The sequence below is a fragment of the Lynx rufus genome, unplaced genomic scaffold (genome assembly GCF_022079265.1).
Source record: "Lynx rufus isolate CCGP_SWC_20201006 ecotype Redwood Valley unplaced genomic scaffold, mLynRuf1.p SCAF_4, whole genome shotgun sequence".
Lineage (NCBI taxonomy): Eukaryota > Metazoa > Chordata > Mammalia > Carnivora > Felidae > Lynx > Lynx rufus.
In genome coordinates, this window is record NW_025814856.1 from 21,256,628 (window position 1) to 21,280,947 (window position 24,320).

Genomic DNA, 24,320 nt, shown 5'->3' on the forward strand with positions numbered 1-24,320 from the left:
AGTAGGAGGTACAGGGTGATCTATTTTTGTAAAAAACCACCACACACGACCTAATGTACAAATAAAAAGACGGGAAGGAAACAGACTAAAACACTAACAATGGGAGTAGTAGGGTTACAGATAATTCTAGTTTTAAGCTTTTCTGCCTCTTCCGATTTTTGGACAATAAGCAGGAAATCAGGGGAGAAACAAATTAGTAGACTCAGTAGCAAACAGAAGCGAGGGGGAAAGTAATTTTTTCATCTCTCATATATCATTAATTAGATCTATGTTGTAAACGAAATACTTACTCGGCCATGAGTTTGGCTATGCGGTGACAGTCATTCTTATCGTAAAACCAGATGCTGTATATCGACACTTGAAAAACAAAGGAGAAAAAAAGATAATGGGAAATGTGGTTTCAACATTTGAGTATACGTAAATACTATATTATTACCACGGAATGTCAGAGAATTCACCACCAACAGAATTTACCATCAAACCCTCAAATTGTTAAGAGTTCCTCTAAAGAAAAAAAAGCCTCTCCCTTAAACTGCTTAATAAAATTATTAATAAAATTAAGATAGGTAAAATATTCAGATGAAAATTGCGAAAGAAAGTTTTCAGACATGATTTCCAGATCTCATTGAGCCTAAGGTGCCACTAAGTGTAAGAGGTACCATTATTTTCTGTGTTACTAAGAAAGGAAAGTGCTGTTAAACTAAGAATCAACATTGTGAGATGCATTTCAAATTGACAGTGAAATGTGAAAAAAAGTGTCTTAATTATCGAAAACCAAGTTCACCCACCAGCAGAACCAAACAACAGAACCTCCATCAATCTTTCGAAGCTTGAAATATGGAATCAGTAATTACAATAAAAACAAACACCAGCTCCAGATCCAGCCTATGATCAACATCGTTCACGCAGGAAATGGAAATGCTGGGGCTGAGCTCAGTCTATCACACTTCTTTTCCTTTTTCATTCCCAGCACGTGTGGTGTGATCAACACTAAGAAAACCTTCAAAAACTATTTGGTGAATAGATAAATGAACTTTATAATTAAAGGTTAACAATACATAAAAACCACTGTAAACACTTTCTGGATAAGGTGGGACAGAAATACTGAATTGTAAGTCAAAACAAACATATGAATAGCTATGGCTCATTGCTACCACGTGCGCCCACCATGATACTCACAGCTTGGCCCAGGCTGCACCTTCCTTCATACTTAAAATGACTGGTACAGGCAGTGCAGATATCATTATGTCTTTTTTTAAAAATTAAACTTTTTTTTTTAAGACAGGAAGTAGAATTTATTGGTGGGCATGAATAAGGAGGGAGCAGTGCTGAGGTTCTCATGAGTGCAGAGCCTGTCGTTTGTCTAAGAGGCCATGAGTAGGGATGTATTTGACCCCACAGCCAACTGGGATGAGCTGCTTTTCAGCCATCATGTCTCCAAATTTGTCCACATTAAACTTAGCCCTATTTCTTGGAAATGAAGATCTTCTGGTGGCCAGAGGACCTGAACTTGGCCCTGCGTAGGGCCTCAATCACATGCTTCTGGAAGGACATGATGACATGGCCACTGTGGACCCTAACCATGTGCCCTGGGGTTTTCCAAAGGCACTCCACATACCTGTCTGGAGCCCGTCAACCCCAGCACAGGACAACATCTTGTTGATACAGATGATGGGGATGGGGTGGAGTTGCACTTGGATATGAAAACCATCTTTGCCATAGCTTTTCACCATGTACTTGCTGGCAAAAATACAGGCAGTCTCCAGGGCTTCAGAGGAGAGCTGCTCATATTCATCTGATGTCATGTGGCCACATAGTGGGAACCCATTCACATTTGCCTTCTTCTGCCCCAGGTCAAAGATGTGGATATTGGCATCAGGGACACTTCTGCCGAAGTGAGACTTTGGGTATGTTCTTACAATACCGGTTCTTACATACCGGTAACACCATGGCGACACCAGGATTTTCAGTGGTGCTCCAAAGGAAAAGGGCTAAATTAAACTTTTAATTTTGAAATAATTGTAGCTTCACACACACTTGGAAAAAAAAAACAGAGACTGTATGTGCCCTTTGTTTCTTCCATTGGTAACGTTTGGTAAAACTATAGTATGATTTCACAGCCAGGCTTCTGACATTGATACAGTCAAGTTACAGAACATTGCTGTGGCCACAAAGATCCCTGGTGGACTTTTATAGCCACACCCTCTTCCCTTGGTCCCTCTCCATCTCTGACTCCTGGCAGACACACTAATCTGTTCTGTTTCTTTAATGTTGTCATTTCAAGAATGTTACAGAATATAAAGGAATCATATAACATGCAACTTTTTGAGATTGAGTTTTCTAACCCAACATAATTCTCTGGATATTCATCCAAGTTGTTGCTTGCACCAACTGTTCATCCCCACCCCCACTCTTTTTCGGCTGTGTAGTATTTCATGGTGTGGCCATACCTGTTCAAATGTTCATCCACTGATGGACACGTGGTGTGTTTCCAGTTTTGAGCTATTAACAAATAAGCAGCTATGAAAGTTCATGCACAGATTTTCGTGTGAATGTAAGTCTTCATCTCTGGGTTAAATGCCCCAAAGCACAGTTACTGAGTCACAGAAGTTGCATGTCCAGTTTAAAGAAGAAACTCTGTTCTCTAGAGTGTTGGTACTATTTTATATTCCTACCAGCAACATATGAGCAATCCAGTTTCTCTGCATCCTTGCCAGCATCTGTTCTTCTATTTTTAACTTCATCCATTCTGACAGGTATATAGTGGCATCTCACTGTGGTTTTAGTTTACATCTCCCTAGAAGCTAATGATGCTGAACATCTTTTCATGTGCTTCTCTGTCATCCATATTTTGTTTAGTCAAATGTCTGTTCATGTCTTTTGCCCCTTCTAATTGGACGTTTTTTACTGTTGAATTTTATGAGTTCTTTAGATATTCAAGATACTAGGCCTTTTTTGGATATGTGGTTTGAAGGTATTTTCTATCTGGAGCTTGTTTTTCATTCTTAGTAAGGTCCTGCCAGAGCAAAGATTTTTAATTTTGACAAGGTCCAACTTACCAATTTTTCCTTTTATGGATCATGCTTTTGGTGTCAAGGATTCTTTCCTGATGGACCCACAGTAACAAAATTTTCTATGATTTTTCCTAAAAGGTTTATAGTTTTACATTTCAATAGGTAATCGATTTTTTAAAATGTTTTATTTATTCTTGAGAAAGATTTGGGGGGGGGGAGGGTCAGGAGCAGAGAGAAAGAGAGACACAGAATCTGAAGCAGGTTCCAGGCTCTAAGCTGTCAGCACAGAGCCTGATGCGGGCTTGTACCCAAGAACCATGACATCACAGCCTGAGCCGAAGTCAGACGCTTAACCAACTGAGCCACCCAGGCGCTCCATCAGTTGGTAATTGATTTTCAGTTAATTTTTGCATAAAAAGGTTTAGGTTAAGGTTTTCTTTTGGTCTAAATGTTCTATCCAGCATTATTTGTTGAAAATGCTCTCCTCTCTTTATTGAGGAGTATTTTGTACCTTTGTCAAATATCAGTTGGGTATATTTGTGTGGGTCTATTTCCAGATTTATTTTATCCTATTTATGTGTTTATTCCTCCACCAGTACCACACTGTCTTGATTCTTGTGCTATATAGTAGGCCTTAATAATTCCCCCCCACTTTATGCTTTTCCAAATTGTTTTATCTTCTACGGCCTGTGCTTTTCCATAGAAGTTTTTTTTTTTTTTTTTAATTTTTTTTCAACGTTTATTTATTTTTGGGACAGAGAGAGACAGAGCATGAACGGGCGAGGGGCAGAGAGAGAGGGAGACACAGAATCGGAAACAGGCTCCAGGTTCCGAGCCATCAGCCCAGAGCCTGACGCGGGGCTCGAACTCACGGACCGCGAGATCGTGACCTGGCTGAAGTCGGACGCTTAACCGACTGCACCACCCAGGCGCCCCTTCCATAGAAGTTTTAGAATAAGTTTGTTTATGCCTACAAAAAACATTGTTGGGATTTTGATAGAAGAAAGTGCTTTAAACCTACAGAGCAATTTGGGAATAGGTGAATTTGTACTATGTGGAGTACTTCAATGCACAAGTACAGTCTATCTCTCCATTTATTTAGATCTTCTTTGATTTCTTTCATCAGTAATTTTCAGCACACAGATCCTGTACATGTTTTGTTAAATTTATGCCTAAGTACTTAACTTTGTAAGGGCTATAAATGGTGGCTTGTTTTTAAGGTTATCTTTTTAAGTAATCTCTACACCCACTGTGGGACTCTAACTCATGACCCCGAGATCAAGAGTCGCATGCTCTGCCGACCGAGCCAGCCAGTGCCCCTAAATAGTAGTTTTTAATTGTGACTGAGTTTTGAATGTTGATCTTGTATTCTCATATCTTACCAAGCTTACTAATTAGTTCTAGGAATTTGTACTTAGTCTGTTATCTGCGAATAACATTTTTATTATTTTTCTCCCCTTTCTCTTCCAGTATGTAGGCCTATTTTTCTTTCTTGCCTTATTGCAGTGGTTAGAACTTTCAGTGCTATGTTGCACAGCAGTGTTGACAGTGGACATCCTTGCCTTGTTCTCAATCTTAAAGGGAAAACATTCAGCCTTTCACTGTAAGTATAATGCTGGCTGTAAGGCTGTTGCAGATGCTCTTTATCAAGATCACATAATTTACTTCTATTCCCAACTTAAGAGTTTTTATCATGCATGGACATGGGTTTTTTCCCTGCATCAAAAACACTAAATATGATCATGTGATATTTCTATTTCATCTTTAGTCTTTTGATATGGTGGATTAAACTGATGTTCAATGTATTTTTTTAAAATGTTTATTTTTGAGAGAGTGGGCATGTGTGTGCGCACAAGTGGAGAAGGGGCAGAGAAAGAGGGAGAGAGAGAATCCCAAGCAGACTCTACACTTGGTGCAGAGCCTGACAAGAGGCTCGATCTCATGACTGTGAGATCATGACCTGGGCTGAAACCAAGAGTCAGGTGCTAAACTGATGGAGCCACCCAGGCGCCCCTTATTTTCAATACTGAACCAGCTTTGCAGATCTGGAATAAAACCCTTTTCTCTATATTGTTGAGTTTGCTAATATTTGGCTGAGGATTTTTTTTAACTTACTTCTCTAAAAATTTTTTTGTTTTTTAATGTTTATTTATTTTTGAGAGAGACACAGAGTGCAAGCAGGGAAGGGGCAGAGGGAGAGGGAAACACAGAATCTGAAGCAGGCTCCAGGCTCTGAGATGTCGACACAGAGCCCAACACAGGGCTTGAACTCACAAACTGTGAGATCGTGACCTGAGCCAAAGTTACATGCTCAACGAACTGAGCCACCCAGGTGCCCCCTTTTTAACCTACTTCTTGAGAGATACTGGTTTGTGGTTTTCTTTTATTGTACTGTCTGCCTAGTTTGGGTATCAGAGTAATACTGGCTTTATAAAATCAGTTGAAAATTGTTCCCTCCTTGTCTGTTTTCTGGAAGAAACTATGTAAAATTAGTGTTAACTCCTCTTTGAATTCTCCAGTAAAACCATCTAGGCCTGGAGATTTTTTTCTTTTGAATTATGAATTCAATTTCTTCAATGGCTATAGGACTATTCATGTTATCTATTTTGTCTTGGTTGAATTTTGTAGTTTGGGTTTTCAAGGAACTGGTCCATTTCTTCCAAGTTATCAAGTTTATGACTATAAAACTGTTCACAGGGGGTGCCTGGGTGGCTCAGTCAGTTGAGCGTCTGACTTTGGCTCAGGTCATGATCTCACAGTTTGTGAGTTCAAGCCCCGTGTTGGGCTCTGTGCTGACAGCTTGGAGCCTGGAGCCTGCTTCGGATTCTGTGTCTCTGTCTCTCTCTGCCCCTCCCCCACTTGTGCTGTCTATCAAAAATAAATTTTAAAAAATGTGAAAAAAAACATTAAAGAAAAATAAAGTACTTAAATGTTCACAGCATTAGCTTATTACCCTTTTAATGTCTGGAGAATCTATAGTGATACCTACTATTCCATTCCTGATTCTGGTACATTGTGTTTTATTTTTCTTAGTATTGCTAAAAAGGTTTGTGAATTTTATTGATCTTTTTTTAATTTGTGGTGCCTGGGTGGCTCAGTCAGTTAAACGTCCAGCTCTTGGTTTCGGCTCAAGTCATGATCTTATTGCTTCGTGGGTTTGAGCCCCACACGGAGCTCTGTAATGACAGTGAGGAGCCTGCTTGAGATTTTCTCTCTCCCTCCCTCTCTTTGCCCCTCCCCCACTTGTGTTGTCTCTGTCTCTCTCAAAATAAACTTAAAAGTTTTCTAAAAACCCAGCTTAGTGTTTCACTAATTTTTCTCTTTTCATATTTTCAATGCCATTGATTTCTTCTGCTCTTATCTTCATTCTTTCCTTACTTCTGTATGCTTTGAGCTTAATTTCCTCTTCTTTTTATAATTTCTTGAAGTAAGAATTTAGTCGGCTCTCAGCCAAGTATCTTGAAGGTGTGGGAGGAGTTCCCCATGGCTAGGCCACCTGGTGTGCCTGTCCTGGAAGAGAGCCTCTGACTTTCACAGATGAAGACTGCTTCCCAGACTAGGCCAGTGATGGGACTCCTCCTCCACCCCTCCCTCCCCTTCGTGGGTGGGAGGGAAAGCACTCCCCCTGGTGGCCACTCATTGTCAGCAGGGCTCCTCTAATCCTTTCTGCCAGTTTTCTGGGCTCACCTGATATTGTTGGCAGGACTACCACTTGATCCAGGAGGGGAATGAGCCTACCTGACCTGTCCTGTGTTGCTAGGTTGGAGGTCAGCAAATACCAGGCCTGGGTCCCCATCTTCTGTTGGGTGAGAGGGTTGTAAGACCCTGTTGCTGTGCTGTTTTGCCAGTTGTGAGTCTTCCCCTTTCCACCTTTCAGAGTTCTACTGATTGTCTCTTGTGTTATTTCTGGGTTTTATAGTTGTACTTAACAGGGAGAAGCAAGGAGAGACAAGTAAGTCTAGGCCATCTTGTTTGGATCAGAAGTCTCACTGTGCACTTTTATGGATGGAAACTGAGGTTCATGGAAAGGCTAAATAGCTTATTACAAATCAGAAGAAAACAGTCTTGGCACTGTGGCTAGAACTCAGGTACTCTCACTCTTAGGCCAGTGGTCTCGACACCACACAGCCATTGCCTCATTACATGAAAGAACACATTTTTTTATAAAACAAAAACTTAATGAGCTTTAATTATGCTTATAGACTAAACTAACACATAAAAGAGTATAAATAAGTTAAAAAACATACAATAAAAGGATGACAGAATATAGAATTATAGTCACCATGCTGTATATTACATCCCCATAACTTACTCATTTCGTAACTGGAAATTTGTACCTTTTGATCTCCCCTCCCCCCACCTCAGGCAACCATCAATCTGTTCTTTATATCCATGAGCTTTTAAGTTTATTTATTTTGAAAGAGAGAGAGAGACAGAGTGAGCACAGACAGGCAGAGAGATAGAGGGAGAGAAGAATCCCAAGCAGGCTCTGCGCTATCAGCACAGAACCTGATGAGGGGCTCGAACTCACAAACTGTGAGATCATTACCTGAGCCGAAATTAAGAGCTGGACACTTAACCATCTAAGCCACCCAGGCATCCTGTTTTTTTTTTTTTTTTTTCTTCCTTAAAGATTCCACACATTAGTGAGATCATATAATATTTATCTTTTTCTATCTGATCTACTTCATTTTAGCATGATGTCCTCAAGGTCCATCTATATTGTTGCAAAACGTAAGGTTTCAATTTTTTAATGGCTGCATAATATTCCATTGTGTATATATACATTTTCTTCTTCCATTCATCCATTGATGGACTCCTAGGTTATATCCACATTCTGGCCATTGTAAATAACGCTACAATAAACACAGAAGTGCACATATCTTTTCAAATTAGTGTTTTCATTTTTTTTCGGATAAATACCCAGAAGTGGAATTGCCAGATCATATATGGTAGTTTCATTTTTAATTTTTTGAGAAATCTCCATACTGTTTTCCATAATAGATGCACCAATTTACAGTCCTAGCAACAGTGCATGAAGGTTTGCTTTTCTCCACATCCTCTCCAACACCTGTTGTTTCTTATATATTTTTTTAAAGTTTTATTTATTTATTTTGAGAGAGAGAGAGAGTTTGAGCATGGAAGGGGCAGAGAGAGAAGACAGAGAATCCCAAGCAGGGTCTGTGCTGTCAGTGCACGGCCAGATGCCGGGCTTGATATCACGAACCATGATATCATGATCTGAGCTGAAATCAACAGTCAGATGCTCAACTGACTCAGCCACCCAGGTGTCCCTGTTATTTCTTGTATTTTTGACAAGAGCCATTCTAACACGTGTGGAGTAACCTCACTGTGGTTTTAATTTGCATTTCCCTGATATTAGTGATGTGGAGCATCTTTTCATGTACCTGTTTGCCATGTGTATGTCTTCTTTGGAAAAATGTCTGTTCAAATCTTCTGCCCACTTTTTAATCAGATTGTTCTTTTGCTATTGAGATGCATGAGTCCTTTATATAATTTGGATATTAGCCCCATATCAGATATATGACTTGCAAACATTTTTCTCTTGTTTGGTAGGATGCCTTTTTATTTTGTTGAAGGTTTCCTCTGCTCCGCAAAAGCTTTTAGTCTGATATAGTCTCACTTGTTTATTTTTGCTTTTTCTGCCTTTGCTTTTGGTGTCAAATCCAAAAAATCATTGCCAAAACTGATGTCTAGGAGCTTACCACCTATGTTTTCCTCTAGGGGTTTCACAGTATCAGGTCTTACATTCAAGTTTTTAATCTATTTCGAATTTATTTCTTGTGTATGGTGTAAGATAAGATAGTAGCAGGTAGCTGTCCACTTTCCCCAACACCATTTACTGAACAGACTGTCTTTTCCCCATGGTATATTCTTGGTTCCCTTGTTGGAAATTAGCTCGACCATATATGTGTGGGTTTATTGCTGGGTACTCTCTTCTGTTTCGCTGATCTATGTGTCTATTTTTGTGCTAGTACCATACTGTTTTGCATACTACAGCTCTGTAGTTTATCTTGAAATCTGGGTCTGTGATACCTCTGGATTTTTTCATCCTCAAGTTTGGCTATCTGGGGTCTTTTGTGGTTCCATACAAATTTTAGGATCGTTTATTCTATTTCTGTGAAAAACGTCATGGCAATTTTGATACGAAATACACTCAATCTGTAGATTGCTTAAGGCAGTATAGACATTTTAACAATATTACTCCTTCTAATCCAGGAGCATGAAATATTTTCCCAATTCTTTGTGTTTTCTTCGACTTCCTTCATTAATGTCTTATAGTTTTCAGTGTACAAAAGCTTTTTAATGGCAATTTTTGTTTCATGCTGAATTAACGTCATTATGTTCTACAAAAACATTCACGGCCAATCACAACTTTAAAGTTCCTTTTTTGACAGAAATAAAAGTTTAATTGGATTTTTTTCAGTTGTCCTTGCAAAGAGAGTGAAAACATTGATACAGTGAGTGAATGGCTTCATTTATGAATGAAATCATCAACGTGAATTTTTTTCCTAACCTGTTCTCTGGTAGAGAAACCCTTCAATTTCACTAAAACCGTCCTTGACTGTTGGGCTCCACGTCTGGCTATGTGTCCTGCAGGTGACTGTGCACACTAACTACCACACTACCAGGTTGGCTTTTGTTTTCTGAGCCTTCATGCAGCCTGATGTGAAGAGTTTTCCATGTTTGGAATCCAGGTTCACAGCCCCTCTTCTGTTCACAGAACTATAAAACACCACCAACGCTTCAAGCAGAATCAATGTCTAATGAATAACAAGTAATCTTGGAATATTTTACATGTAAGTAAACAGATTAAATTTAGCTTTGACATCCCTTTGACAAGGAACACAGAGGAAGCTCTGTTACAGACAAGATATAAGCAGTATCTTTGGTTATGTTCCTATTCCTCGCGGCTAAGGATTGCTCCTACATAGAGTAATCAGATTGGGCTTTGAAAGACTCCATATATGGCAAGTACACGCAACCATCTTTCTTTAAATATGCCTCTTCCAACCTTGGCTAAAGAACACACAAAACACTAGAGTCCAAATACCAGATTCCAGTTTCCCTCTGATGGACACACCCATGTAACTTAGACTGATCAGAAAGTTTGTGACATGCAATACATTAGGCTCAGAACATTCTTTGGGCTGAACAGGGGCATTTAATAATGTTTTCATAGGGGGTTGAAAGCCCGACTCTTAAGAAAGAATTCCATATGGATAATCAAAATAAACCCAGCAGAACTATCAACTTACGTTGACAAAACTTTACTTATATCCTCTCTTCTTCCCTTGAAGAAATACTCTAGAATTTAGAAATAAGACACACGCCTTCCACTCTTGTACATTATCAAGTAAACTGCCAAAAGAGACCCAAACACTTTCAAAGGCATGTTTGCAGAAGAAATAAAGATAAGGAAGCCATAACGATAGCTTAATGGGTACGGGATAAGAGTCACACTCGATTCTGCCAAAAGTGGACCTGTAGAGGTTCAGACACGCATCCAAGAATCAGCTCTGTCTGCCAACATATCAAATGCACAGTGCATGCAACTGGCAAGAAAGCCCTGAGAGCTGCCCCTGAGCCTGTCACTGTCACCGGTGAGGAAAGACAGACAAGTTACCAGATAGCTCAGATCACGGAGGACCTGTCTCCAAGCCAAAGCCAAGTATTCTTCCCTCAAGAGAACTTCCACTCCAAGGCCCAACACATACCGTGAACAATTCATTTGCTGAAACATCCCGACATAATTTTCCTTGATTAACTACAGCAATTTAAGGATTTGACAATATAGTATTATTTTGCTGTGGCAAATAATGATGGCATCCTGATTTATAAGTGGCTTTTCTCAAGACAAAAGCAAACTATCTACCTATTGGACCCCCCACCATATTTGCAGCTGTTAACGGCTGTCCCAAGTAAGTCATGCAGTACAGGCAAGTCACCAAAGAGTTAGGGAGTGTGGTAGGATATTTAATCACTTTTAAGTTGTACTTCCATGAAAAACATCAAAATGCAGAAAAGAATATCAAAAATTAAGTGTTTCCTTTGCTTTTTAAATGACAGCATCTTTCTTTTAAAATCGTGCAAAACAAGACTGTCAAAAGATTAAAGCCATTAGATTACTTAATACTGAGAAATTTTAAAGATTTTTTTTTAATGTTTATTTTTGAGAGACAGAGAGCGAGCGAGTAGGGGCGGGGCAGAGAGAGAGGAAGACACAGAATCCAAAGCAGGCTCCAGGCTCTGAGCTGTCAGCACAGAGCCCGACGCAGGGCTCGAACTCACGAACCGCGGGATCATGACCTGAGCTGAAGTCAGATGCTTAATCGACTGAACCACCAGGTGCCCCAATATTGAGAAATCTGAAAAAGCTGAGGAGCAAGAGTTTTCCATTTTCCCAGAGAGCGCAGTTTGCAGATCCAGCAGCCCGTTATGATTTGATGTTACATCTCATTCTGCTTCTCATCTGGAATGGTATACGGCATGTATAAGATCAAGAGAATCCAAATTAATTTGGAGGCTTTGTAAAATCCCTTGAGACTTCTTGAGATGCTGTGAAATGTCACAAGAACAGAGCTGGGAATCACTCTCATGCACATGCTGTCTTTTTGATTCATTTATTATTTAGATCTGACCTACTTTCTAAAAGGATCTGAGGAGGTTGGAGATTTTCTCAGTATGGTGCCAAACACAAAAGGGGTTTGATAAAAGCTTTTTGGCAATGGTGTTAAGAGTTATAAAATTTCTAAAGATGATACTGACAAAGATCCTCTACACAGGAAGGAAGAACAAGAAAATGTGTTTTGAATATGGCCAAAAACATTTACTCTAAACATAAGGAAGATCCTTCTGATTATAAAAGTAATGTAAGAATGGAATAGATTATGTAAACAGTAGCCTGCCCCGGCTAGTGAAACAGCAAATGCCCCCGCCTTGAAAGATCATTTCCTTTAGGACAATAAGCCTAGCCTGGTGGCTCCACATCGACATTAAAGGAAAGAGAGAAGAGAAAGGCTCCGAGGTGGAAAGTAGAACACAGGAAAAAGGGTGTGGGGCCGCAGCCTGGCTGGCCTAGGATTTTGACAGGAACTGTGGTAGGTGGCAAACAGGCACGCAGGAAAATGCTATGAATCCATACATGCAGCTGGTAAATGGGATTCAGTTACCTCAGCAGCTTACTGTTATGGACAAAGAACACACATCTTAAAACACCAATGAACACAAACATAGAAGAGAGAGTGTACTTTCTAAAATTTAAATTGCAGGGGTGCCTAGGTGGCTCGGTTGAGCGTCGGACTTTGGCTCAGGTGGGATCTTGTGGTTCGTGAGTTTGAGCCCCATGCGGGCTCTGTGCTGACAGCTCAGAGCCTGGAGCCTGCTTCGGATTCTGTGTCTTTGGATTCCGTGTCTCCCTCTCTCTCTCTGCCCCTCCTCTGTCCGTGTGCGCCCTCTCTCTCTCTCTCTCTCTCAGAAATAAATGAATACACTTTTTAAAAATTAAAAAAAAAAATTAAATTGCAGTGTCTAGGGGCACCTAGGTGGCTCAGTTGGTTAAGTGTCTTGACTTCGGCTCAGGTCATAATCTCGCGGTCCGGGAGTTCGAGCCCCACGTCGGGCTCTGTGCTGACAGCTCAGAGCCTGGAGCCTGCTTCAGATCTGTGTCTCCCTCTCTCTCTCTGCTCCTCCCCTGCTCACGCTCTGTCTCTATCTCTCAAAAATAAATAAATGATAAAAAAAAAAAATTGCAGTGTCTCTTTAGTGAACACTGATTAAAGACATAGGTCAGGAAATTTTAAAATGTTATTCTGCACACTCTTTGGTTTAGTATTTTCACATTTAGTGCCCCTCTCTAAATTAAATCAAGCCTGAAACCATTTACTGGCAATATCACTTCCATAGTCCCTTTATTTTTTTTTATTTTATTTTTTTTTAATTTTTTTAATTTTTTTTCAACATTTATTTATTTTTGGGACAGAGAGAGAGAGACAGAGCATGAACGGGGGAGGGGCAGAGAGAGGGAGACACAGAATCGGAAACAGGCTCCAGGCTCCGAGCCATCAGCCCAGAGCCTGACGCGGGGCTCGAACTCACGGACCGCAAGATCGTGACCTGGCTGAAGTCGGACGCTTAACCGACTGCGCCACCCAGGCGCCCCCCATAGTCCCTTTAAACACTGTAATCTTAGTATGGGATTCAGATACATGAAATGACCACTAACTTTTTTGGGAAATTAAGAAAATAAACCCAAAGAATATTACATCTGATCATTTCCAGTTACAGACTTCCTATTCTTAAATAATGGCAGCTCTAAGTAAATAAAACAAAATGCGGAGTCACACCAGGGCTTGATGCCTGCTGTTAGAGTTTCCTGCCACACAGTACTTGCTGCTCCCAAGGCAGAGCTTCCCCTGGGGGTGGGGGTGGGTCGCTGCAAGTGATTATGGGTATGCCAAATGTTGGACCTGTCCGACCCCTAGTGGTCTATTCACCCCAGTGTCCCACACAGAAATGATCACTTTTATGTATCAGAAGGGACAACAAAGGTTGGGAAGCATGGTCCCTGGCCTCCAAGGAGCTGAGTTCCTGTTTTCTGTGCTCCCAAAAATCCACATTTAGGGCTTTGGGAAACAGTTCAAATAGTAGGTGAGAAAAGAGGGAACTTCTTTTCTCTCCTTTCCCTAACTTCTCTGCTATATATGTATTTTTCTGCCGATTTACTAACAGATCATCCAAACCAGGGTTGTAAGGCAAATGCCCATGATAGTCTAAGAGACACAGGGTGTGGTGGGATCCGTGAGGCTGTGGTGGGATCAGTGAGGCTGTGGGGGGCATGCCCTACCCAGAGTTCCTGACTATCAGTGCTTACAGGGATGCAGGTGCTGTATGGCTATACAGCCACTTTGTCATAAGAAGGAAAGGTAGAAATCCAGGTGTCTGTGTAAAATGTCATTTTTAAATGGTAGCAAATGCTTATCCCATGCCTTTCTGTTTAAAAAAAAAAAAAAAAATGCCGAGCATCCCTGGAAGTAGTGACTTTGTAAGTAGCTCAGATCTGCCTGGACCCTCCAGGGGACTAAACCTCATGAGGTCTTGAGGTTTATTCTGCCTACTCCAGAGTGGCTTCAAATCTTCTAGTGGTTACTCTGCTTCAAAATTTTTTTTTTTAACTTTTGAGAGAGAGAGAGAGAGAGAGAGAGAGAGATGGAGGGAGGGAGAGAGAGAGAGAGAGAGAAAGAAAGACAGCACGACCGGGGGAGGGGCAGAGAGCGAGGGAGCCACAGAATTCAAAGCTCCAGGCTCTGAGCTGTCAGCAGAGAGCCCAACGCAGGGCTAGAACTCACGAGCTGTGAGATCATGACCCGACCCGACCTGAAGTCAGACGCCCAACCGACTGAGCCACCCAGGCACCCGTTTCAATTTTTACCTCCACAATGAACTTCACTTTGTAAACAAGAGGTGAAAACCTGTATACATACATATAAAGAACACATTTCTGCCACTTAGCTATAAGTAATTGTTGCTTTTCTTTGCGAGTTCTCAGAAGAGAAACTATTAATTATCTAAAAGAGATAAATGGTGCATGCATGGTTAACTTTTAAAATATTTATAATTATGGTAATACCACAATAAAAAACAAAGATAAAATTGCATTTTACCTGACAACTCTACTTTAGGGGGGAAAAAAGCCAGTACTTAGTGAGATACACTAAATGAATCTGCTTTGGAAATTCTGAAATGTTCACGGACTTACAAAGTTAACCAGAAGGTACTTGGCAGAGGCCCTACTAGAGACTCCACTGGAACACTACAGGCTCTATTAGAACACCAAACAGTGGCTGCAACAGAGACATTTGAAATGTCTGACCTGACAGCGTCACCAGGTCAGCCTTGGGGTCTCAGTTACACTCTATGTTTTCGTGGTGTTTCTACCTCCTCGATCTACTAACGTGGCAACAGCAAGGCTCTTTCCTTATCTTTGTCCAGAAGGCCAGATTAATGCACTTGCCACAGGTCCTTTCTCCTCCACTGATTACGGAATCACACCAACCACAGCACTGCCGCTGCAGATGGCGAACACCGCCTGCCTTTCTTCAGGCTGCTCGAGAAGCACTGTGCTGCATTCAAAGATCACAGGGAATGGACTGTGGAGCTTTTAGAATTGTTTATAAATTCCTCTTTCAGTCTGGAGGTAGAAGTCACATTTTTTGACCTGACAAATTGTAAACTTCTCTTGCAAGGACATTTCCTGCACTGTGCTTGGAGTCTGAAGATCTGTGCAAATGCCAGGAGCTACCTACCATCTCTACTGTTCTGAGTCTTGCCCTTGAACTGAGAAAGGGCAAGCAGAGACAAAAAAAAAAAAAAAAAAAAAAAAGTACACATTACAGTGTTTCTTCTACTAAAACTTTCCATTTGGCAGCTGTATTTTCAACACTATGGAAATGAATCTCCCTGCCTTTTCTAGTGATCTAATTTTAATTAAAAATGCTCTCTATCAAGAGACTGATGCCCGATATAAAGGAAAAGTTGTAAGTGAAGCGGAAACAAAGAGGTACTTCTCACAGACTTTTGGAGGTAAGTTCTTAAAAATATTCAATAGCAATAACGTTTTTATTTTCACTTGCTTGTTACAGTGATTTGTTGTCGTTACGCAGGTTACAGGGCAACATACTTTGCTCATTTTTCCAAAAGTGCTTTTGGATTATAGAAAACATTTAAAAAAATGAAAAGTGTCATTCAGTGGGAGATCCATGCCCTGAGGTGTTGGATGCAGGAAACGTGAATAACTGTCCTTGTTATCTTTCAGTAAAAAAAAAAAAAATGCAAAGTCTAACATACACATAAAGTAAAATAATCTTTTTTTTTTTTTTTTTTGGCTAAAACCACCATCATACATTGGTCTAAGGAAGGAATACAGTTAGGTCTGAGAAGACAAAATCTAGACTGTGTATTTCTTCTAATTAATGGATCAGTGTTGCTGCTAAAAATGACCAGGAAAAAACCCTAAACATGTAAATTCCTCCACAGTCTTTGGTGGATCAGATTTTCACTAGTACTAGCCTAATCATTAAAATTTATAGCTGATATTTCTAATCACAGATTTTAAATCATTAAGTTTTACCATTAATTAACAGAGCTGTTTTAGGAGTAATAGTCATAGCACTGGGATTGATATAGTAACATATTTCATTAAGAATCCTGACCCTTTCAGAAAGGTAGAGTTCTAACACAATTTAATGACTTCTTGCTTATAATTTTTCTAAGAAAATGCAACAGAACCTAAGGATTAAAAAAATAACTAAAATTCTTTAAAAGTACCTCATAGGTTTAATCGAAATGGTATATATAGCGCTTGGTAAAGTGCTTGGTAAATGACAGATGTTCATTAAGTATCACTGTATTAAAGTGTACGTCTGAGTTAAATAATCACCTTTTTTTTTAAAAACAGAGTAAAAGACAATACCGAAATAGTTTTTGCAAAAGGAAATCACTGAATGCCAGAATTGACTTTATAGAGCTTATTGGGACCACAAACCTTTACTTTAATGTTTTCAATGAACCAAGTTACGATGGAGACTGTCTTGCTGTAACAAAGAGAAAAACCAATTTTGCTTACTTTTACTTTTTTGTTGATTCATATAATACCAAATTTTGGATTAAAAAAAAATTGCTCAGAACCCTGTTTACAGAAAATAGTCTTGGGGCATTCCAAAATTAAATTTCCACGGAAGTGGAAATCAAAGGACTCCTGACATTGGTCTTAGGGAAAGCGTTTTCTAGAAGAAACAGAGTAGTAAGCTAAGTTGCGTGTAGCAGGGGCTTGCCAAATGCTTGCTGAAGGAATAGTGGGTAATAGAATCATGATCTCCTCACTGTAGAACAGTGGACTGTCAAGATAAGTGTCCTGTGAGAAGATCAGAAATGTACAGATCCTCTATCTGCTTTTCAGAGGCCAGTCTCTAAATGGGAGAGTTAACTGTCCTCGTACCACTTACTGAATACAACATTCTTCTTAGCATTTTATTTAGATGTGATGGGAAAGATTTTAAACTACTGACCCAACATTTTATTGTTTCTGAGTGTATTCAGATCTCTTTATTCCTGAATAAGTTTTGTTATACTATGCTTCTTCTAAGAAACCATACAATCTAAGTCTTAAACATATAGGCAGAAAGTTTTTCATAGCGATTTCTTGTTTTAAAAAAAAAAACGTGTTCCCTACATTTAGTTGCAATATGTAAAAAATACATTGATTATTCCTAATATTGCCCGATCTGTCCCCATCCCCACTCTTTTTGTTGTTGGATCAATCAGGTTATGGGGGAGAGTTTTTGCTGTTGATTTCGTTCTATCCTTCTAGTGAAATTTCTTTGTTCTGCAGTTAATTGCTACTCATCTGTATTTTCCTCCAACTTAACCCAGATTTCTCTTTTTTCTTAACTTCTTGGGCTGGGTGGCCTACATATGGTTATTTTTATAAAATTCTAATATGTATTTGAAAAAAATGCAAATTCTCGAATTGCTGGAAGCAGGCAGGGTTCTTTATATGCCCGGTAGATCAAGTTTAACTGTACTGTTTCAGTAACTCACAACCATCTGCTTTATCTGTCAATTACTGAGGTGGCCTGTTAAAATCTCCCCCTATGATTATGGATTTTTAACATTTGATATGTATTTCTGGCATATACTAGGTATACGTATGGGATATGGGATATCCCATATGGGGTAGTTTTATCTTCTAGGTAATTCATTCCTCTTCTCATTATGTGGCAACTTTAGCCTCTGATGTTTTTCACCTGAAGTCTATCAGGTATGATTAGCACAGCTGCAGCAGCTCTGTTCGGTTAACAGTTGCCTGATAGATTGCATTCCATCCCCTTACTTTCAATCTTTCCAGGTTTTGAGTTTTAAGTTTTTTGAAAACAGCCTTACTCACAAATTCTGTATCTTCATCCTGTCCTACAATCTTTTTGAACTGGCAAGTTTAGTTCACTTAACATTTTGTTCTAGTTACTGATTTATTTATGTCATTTTATGTTGGGCTCTCTATTTCCCGTGGTGTTCATTCACTTCTTTCCCCATCCTGGTTTGCACTGGTTTAAAAGACATCCTGTTTGTTTTGCAGTGGTTACCCTGAATCATTTGAACACAAACAGCTTGATTTAAGTCTATGGTTAATCAATTTATCTATTCTTACTTGAGTCGTGGGATGCTTTAGGTTTGAAGAGCTTTTACCTTAAGCTATTAGTGTCTAGTATTTTTGCTTCACCTTTTAAAAAAATATTTATTTATTTTGAGAGAGAGAGAGAGAGAGAGAGAGAAAACACACAAGCAGGGGAGGGACAGAATGAGACAGAGGAGAGAATCCCAAGTAGGCTTCCTGCTGTCTGCGCAGAGCCCAAGGTGGGCTTGATCTCATGACTGCAAGATCATGACCTGAGCCAAAAGTTAAGAGTCGCGTATTAACCGACTGAGCCTCCCCAGCATCCTGCTTCACCTGTTTAGCACCTCTGCTCACGTCAGTCATTTCACTGTTTTATACAGTCCATGCTTACTTTGACTCACCTCCTTTTCTTTGCTCATTATAGTTTGTAAACTTCATTTCTTACTTCTGTACTCAATTTTATTTCTGAACCAAATTAAATACAATTCAGAATTCAGTTGCACTAGGAGCATTTCAAGCGCTCAACAGCCATGTGCGGCTAGTGGCTATTGTACCAGGCAGCACTGCTTTAAAGCACCTTCAGAAAGGGGCTGCTGGAGGCAAAAGTTCCGTTTTTGTTGAAAAATGTCTTTATTTTGTTCTCCTGAACTACTGAAGTGTGGGTTGTTTTTTCCTCAGTACTCTGAAAACATTATTCCTTTGTCTTCCGAACTCAGGAGCTGCAACTAAATATGCTGTCAGTCTAACTGGTGCTCTTTGTAAGTAATTAGTCTCAAGCAGCCTTTGGTTGCTTCTTTTTGTGATTTCTACTTACTGTGCTTGGTACCTTATTTTACTGCCTAAATCTGAGGTTCATGTCTTTCAAGGATTCTAGAAAATTCTTAGTTGTAATCTCTTCAGATACTGTCTCTCTTAAACCTATTTTATATTCTGAAATTCTTCTCTGTTACATGCTAGACTTTCCAAGCCTATGCTCTTGGTCCCATTTTCCATTTCTTTTCATTTTTTGGATGAATTCTGGAGAATTCCCTCAGATGTCCTTTTCTATTCTTCAATTCTCTTTTCTGTTGTTACAAATTAACTGCTGAGTCCAGGCAGAGTTTATTTCAATAATTAAAATTTTAAGTTCTAGGAATTCGACTTGGTTATTTTTCAAAGCTACCTGTCACTTTATACATGTGACATTTACACCCATTAACGTCTCTGATCATTTCATTAACTAAAAAGTTCCTGGGAAGGTTTGGCTAATCCTGTTTGTTGTGTTCTACCTTTCACTGATTGTGAATTATCTCCCTGTAGATAATTCACACTCCTTGTAGATAATTACTCCTTGTTAGTAATTTTAGACCAGGAGGCTTATCAATGAGCTCCCCGGGCAATCTGGTTGTCCCTCTAGAAGAATTTTGCATTTGCTTTTACCAGGTGTCCTAGGGTACTCACCAGCTGAGGATCAATTTTTATGTTAGTTTTTGGCCTGGGTAAGAAATTATACCAAATGAATGGTATAACCTGAACCCCAAATCCTGTATGAGAGAAGGCTCATGGCCACAATTTTCAGGGGGAGACATTTTCCCTCTAACCACCGCCCATACTGAGATAGATAAACTTGCCTTGTCCTCCTCTTTGGTTGGTGGGCTATCTTTCTGATTCATTAATACGTAGCGCATTAGGGGACCTGGCTGTATGTATATAAAGGTGTCTCAGCTCCACCTCTCCACCTGTGAGAGTTCATGGCCTTGTCTCCTGGCCCCGTGTCACTGTAATGGGGTCCTTACTGAAGGAGAGCTCCATACATAAGAAGCTCTAACAGCTGGCAGCCAGTGTCAGTTTATAAGCTCCTCCCTTCAGCCCTCAGCTCTCACTCTGATGCTGGCCACTGAAATGTCCCCTATTCTCTTTTTGCCTAAGCTATGCATTTAATATTTTATACAGCAATTCTAAATGTTTGTAGGAGGAAGGTTTTCTGTCAAGATACTGCTGGACAGGAGTTGAAGGAGATTTACTTTGATGTGCCTCTGCCATGGAACTCCTGGAAGTTCAGAGTCTCCAAAGAATGGTTTTATAATACAGTTGGTAACATGGATTCTCTTTACAAATGAGAACAGAAGATCAGCAGATCAGTAGAAACGCATATTTACACAGCAAAAAAACTATGTTTCTTCAACCAATCAAAAATAAAATTAAAACTATCATCAACGTTTTGGGGGCATCTGGGTGGCTCAGTCGGTTAAGCGTCTGACTTCGGTTCAGGTCATGATCTTACACTTTGTGAGTTCAAGCCCCGCGTCGGGCTCTGTGCTGACAGCTCAGAGCCTGGAGCTTGCTTTGGATTCTGTGTCTCTCTCTCTTTGTCCCTCCCCTGCTCACGCTCTGTCATTCTCTTTCTCAAAAATATATAAACATTAAAAAAAACTAAAAAAAAAAAAACAAAACTATCATTAGTGTTTTTTAGGAAGAGGTGTCCACAAATAAAACACCTACCTCAATCCCAAGTTTTAGACAGGAGGGTGCTTTGCGTTCCAGTATACTGATCAAAATGAACACTGTGACCCACTGACCAGAACTGCTTCTGTTGAGAGCTTTAAAAAATTTGTACGTTCTAATATTTCTCATTTTTAACATGTATAGATTTTCAACTTATCATACCTCAGGCTGTCTGGTAATGGCCCCTATAACATCCGAAAATAATATCTGTAAAGACAAACAGAGTCTCCAGCTTGTGCTGGTGCTAGTTAGAAGGGATGTGAAGAAGGACACTACGGGCCTGGGTTATAAGAGAACCTGGATAATATTAAAATCCCTACAACTCTTCCACTTTTTAAAAAGATCACTTGGCTTGGGTCCAAGATGGAGACACAGTCTATAATATTTTATATTTTTAAGTGCCTGACAAAATACCTTCATGTATATGATGCTCTTTTAAGATAAGCAGGTCAGATCAGTGGTTTACATGATTTATTCAAGGTTACAGCCCGAAAATGGCAAAGCCTAGAATAGAATTCTTTTCCGAAAATTAAATTTCATGCCAAAAGAGTGTTACCATGGCAAAGCCACCCTCAGGGATATCTTCTGCAGCCTTTGTATCTAGGAATCACTTATAAATTTTAAAAAAGAATGACTAAATGAGAGGCATAAAAATCTAATCCAAATTCAGATATGGCACAACAAAAGGGTGTGTTTGGAGCATGGGTTCATGCTTTACATCTCTTCTGTCCATTATGGTAGCCGCTAGCCACATATGATTACTTACATGCAAATTGGTTAAATTAAATAAACTAAAAAGGAAAAGAAAATGTCTTGGTAGCACCAGCCACACTTTGAATGCTCAACAGTAGTCACAGGTAGCTGGTGGCTGCTCTATGGGATAGGACCGATACAGAGAATTTCCATTATTCCCATTATTAGAGTTCTAGTTGACAGCCTTGCTCTAGAATGTGGATTGATGAAGTTAAGTAATTTTATTGTTGCAGCCATCCAGAAAGAACACGGGCGTTGATGATCTGAATTCTGCCTATGTCACTTACAAACTTGCGACTCTTGAGCAAGTTTCTTAACTTCTCTGGGACTCTTGTCTCCTCACTATAAGTCAGAAATAAGGTGTTAGGAACTACACCTTTGCTTAATCAATTACAGAATCTGCAGTCTTCCCAACCCTCGCCACAGCCTCACAGGGGTCTCATGACTGCCAAAAGGCCCTTTGATGAGTATAGAATATACTACTTCCAGAATATTCAACAGAATCACCAACCTAAGCCCTTGGCTAGTGTAGGCATTTTCTCTGCAAGATTTTACCTTTTCCTTGTGGGGGTGGGGGTGGGGTGTTGTATAAATCAAAACTAAAAAATAAAATAAAACAACACAATTTATTTAGAACTGGGAAAAATGAGAGCTCAGTTTTCTAGTAACTCCAAAAACTGACATGAGTGAAAGAAGCTGGATCTGAAGGTATAACGAGCGAAACGGGTCAGTGTTTTAGTGATATTTCCCACAAGACAATGACAGAAGAGCAGCCACAGAATCAGGTATAATTACCTGTATACACAATCAGACACTAATTAACTTTTTGTTTAAAGAACAAATCCCTTAACAACTCAATAGCTTGCAGCCTTGACAAGACTATTTTCCACATTTGAGACTAGGTAGACAAAACATAGACCCAAGAGAGGCCATCACACTCCCAGAATCACTTCACCCTGCCTTGTCACTTCTCCCTGATACAGCTGTTCCTTTAAATACCTTCCCCGAGCTCCTCTTGTAGACTGTTTCTAATACACCCACAGTGTTGTACTTGACCTTTTCAGGCCTTTCTCTAGTCTGAAAACAAGCTGATGTGCTCTTGCATTTCTAATTAGCAATACCAGAAACCATACAGCCCTTAGAAAATAATTCAGTGCCTCAACTAACTGGGGAATTGGACAACTTCGGTTAAGTGAGTTTTCTGTTCAACTAAGGAAACCTTTGTTTCAACTTCTTGTTGAAAATCTTTCTAGAATAAAATGTATTAGTGTACCTTTCTGCTTGAGAATATTCTAATTAACGTAATAAACACTCCTGACGATTTAAATTCTTACCATCACAACAAATTAATCTAGGATACTATAGTGGGGTTAAAGTTACAGCACATTTTTATGGTGACGTCAGGTTGTACTCCAGGTATCTGCTAGATGTGCACAAAAAAAGTCTGATCTACCTTTCCAGATAACCGAGGCTCTGATTAGTGAAATTCTGGTTAATCGTGATTTAATTCTATTTGTGCTATGTTGCACTTTCAACTCCACAGGAACCTTTGCTTGTGAAAGAAATACTATGATTCACATTAGGCTTATGCTAAATAGTTATGAAATCCATGGGTCTCTGATAATTTTCCAGACTACTTTCAAACTTTTGTTAGAAGCAATAGCTAGATTAAGTTTCCAGGTAGTAAGAAACAGAATTAAGCCAATTTCCCTTAAAAAAAAACAAACAAACTGGATCTGTGTTTCGCTGCAGAATCTTCCCTTTAATAGAAAGTTCAGCACAAAGAAAGCTGCCATCTGAAGTAATTCTGCTGTTAACATTAGTTCCAGTATGTCCCCAGAAATTAAATCTCAGAGAGGAACTTTCTGGGCAAATAGTTCACTGCAAAATCAAGAGACTCTATTTCACTCAGATACATAAAGTGAGCTGTGGAGAAGAGTTTGGGGCTTCTGTCTCTGAAACAACATCCTTTCTCACTCAGGGAATTAAAAGCAGCCTAATTTCCAGAGCTACTTCTATTTTACACTGAAGACATTCCTTCAATACTAGTTACCGCCCAGTCAAGTGAAATCCAAAGAGTAACTTGTCCTTTTTAAGTGAGAAGTAACATCTCTCCGGCAATCTCCTTGGATGATAGTGACAGTCGCTCTGCTACACAACCAGGTCTGATCTACCTACACTCAGTGCCAAACAAACTGCCTTTCTTCTGCCCTCAAACACTCATATCTTCAACACCCATACTGAAATACAGGAATTGAGGTTACTTTTTAGTATCTTACTTCTTGAAAGAGCTTTGTGGACTGTATACAACCATTCTGAGGAGTCTGTAAAATGCCTGAAAGGTCTCTAGAAGTCGCTCTACAACTGAGTAGCTGCCACTTGCATCTGAGTCACAGCTGACTTAACTGCTTTCCTGCCGTACGTAGGTTATTGTATCATTAACAGTGAGTACAACAGCTCGTGGCCCAGAATTTGGACCCAGCAGACACTCAATAAACTGAAAAATAACACTCCCAGGGCAAAAGATAGTACTTGCTTTAGGGACAGAAATATCAGTATCGGTCCCCATCCTGTATCTCTCAAACTGAGTTCTATTTCTGTTGTTCAGGGGCATGGACAGCCAATAATTGAATGTCACAACCAAAACAAAGGGTGAAACTTACTTTCATAAAACAAACAATAGGAATATAATGTAATGCTATTATATGGAATAGTTTATTTAACTAAAACAATATAAATGTTACTGTATACAAAAGTGTATACTGTTTCAATTTTAGAAGTTCAATTTAAAAGGCTTGATCTTACTAAGAGACTCATTTATAACCATAAGAGCATAGATTATGTTTTTTATTATTAACTTGCAAATCCAAAAATAG

At 39.5% G+C, this 24,320-nt stretch overlaps 1 protein-coding gene and 1 pseudogene across 1 annotated transcript in view; both read right to left on the bottom strand.

Moving 5' to 3' along the window:
- Window positions 1-24,320, bottom strand: part of DCP1A (decapping mRNA 1A) — a 58,775-nt gene that overhangs the window by 29,868 nt on the left and 4,587 nt on the right. Inside the window, exon 4 of the mRNA XM_047094460.1 lies at window positions 291-357. Coding sequence (XP_046950416.1) covers window positions 291-357 — 67 coding nt within the window. The remainder of the gene's footprint in view (window positions 1-290; window positions 358-24,320) is intronic.
- LOC124524996 (60S ribosomal protein L10-like) lies at window positions 365-6,810 on the bottom strand (annotated as a pseudogene).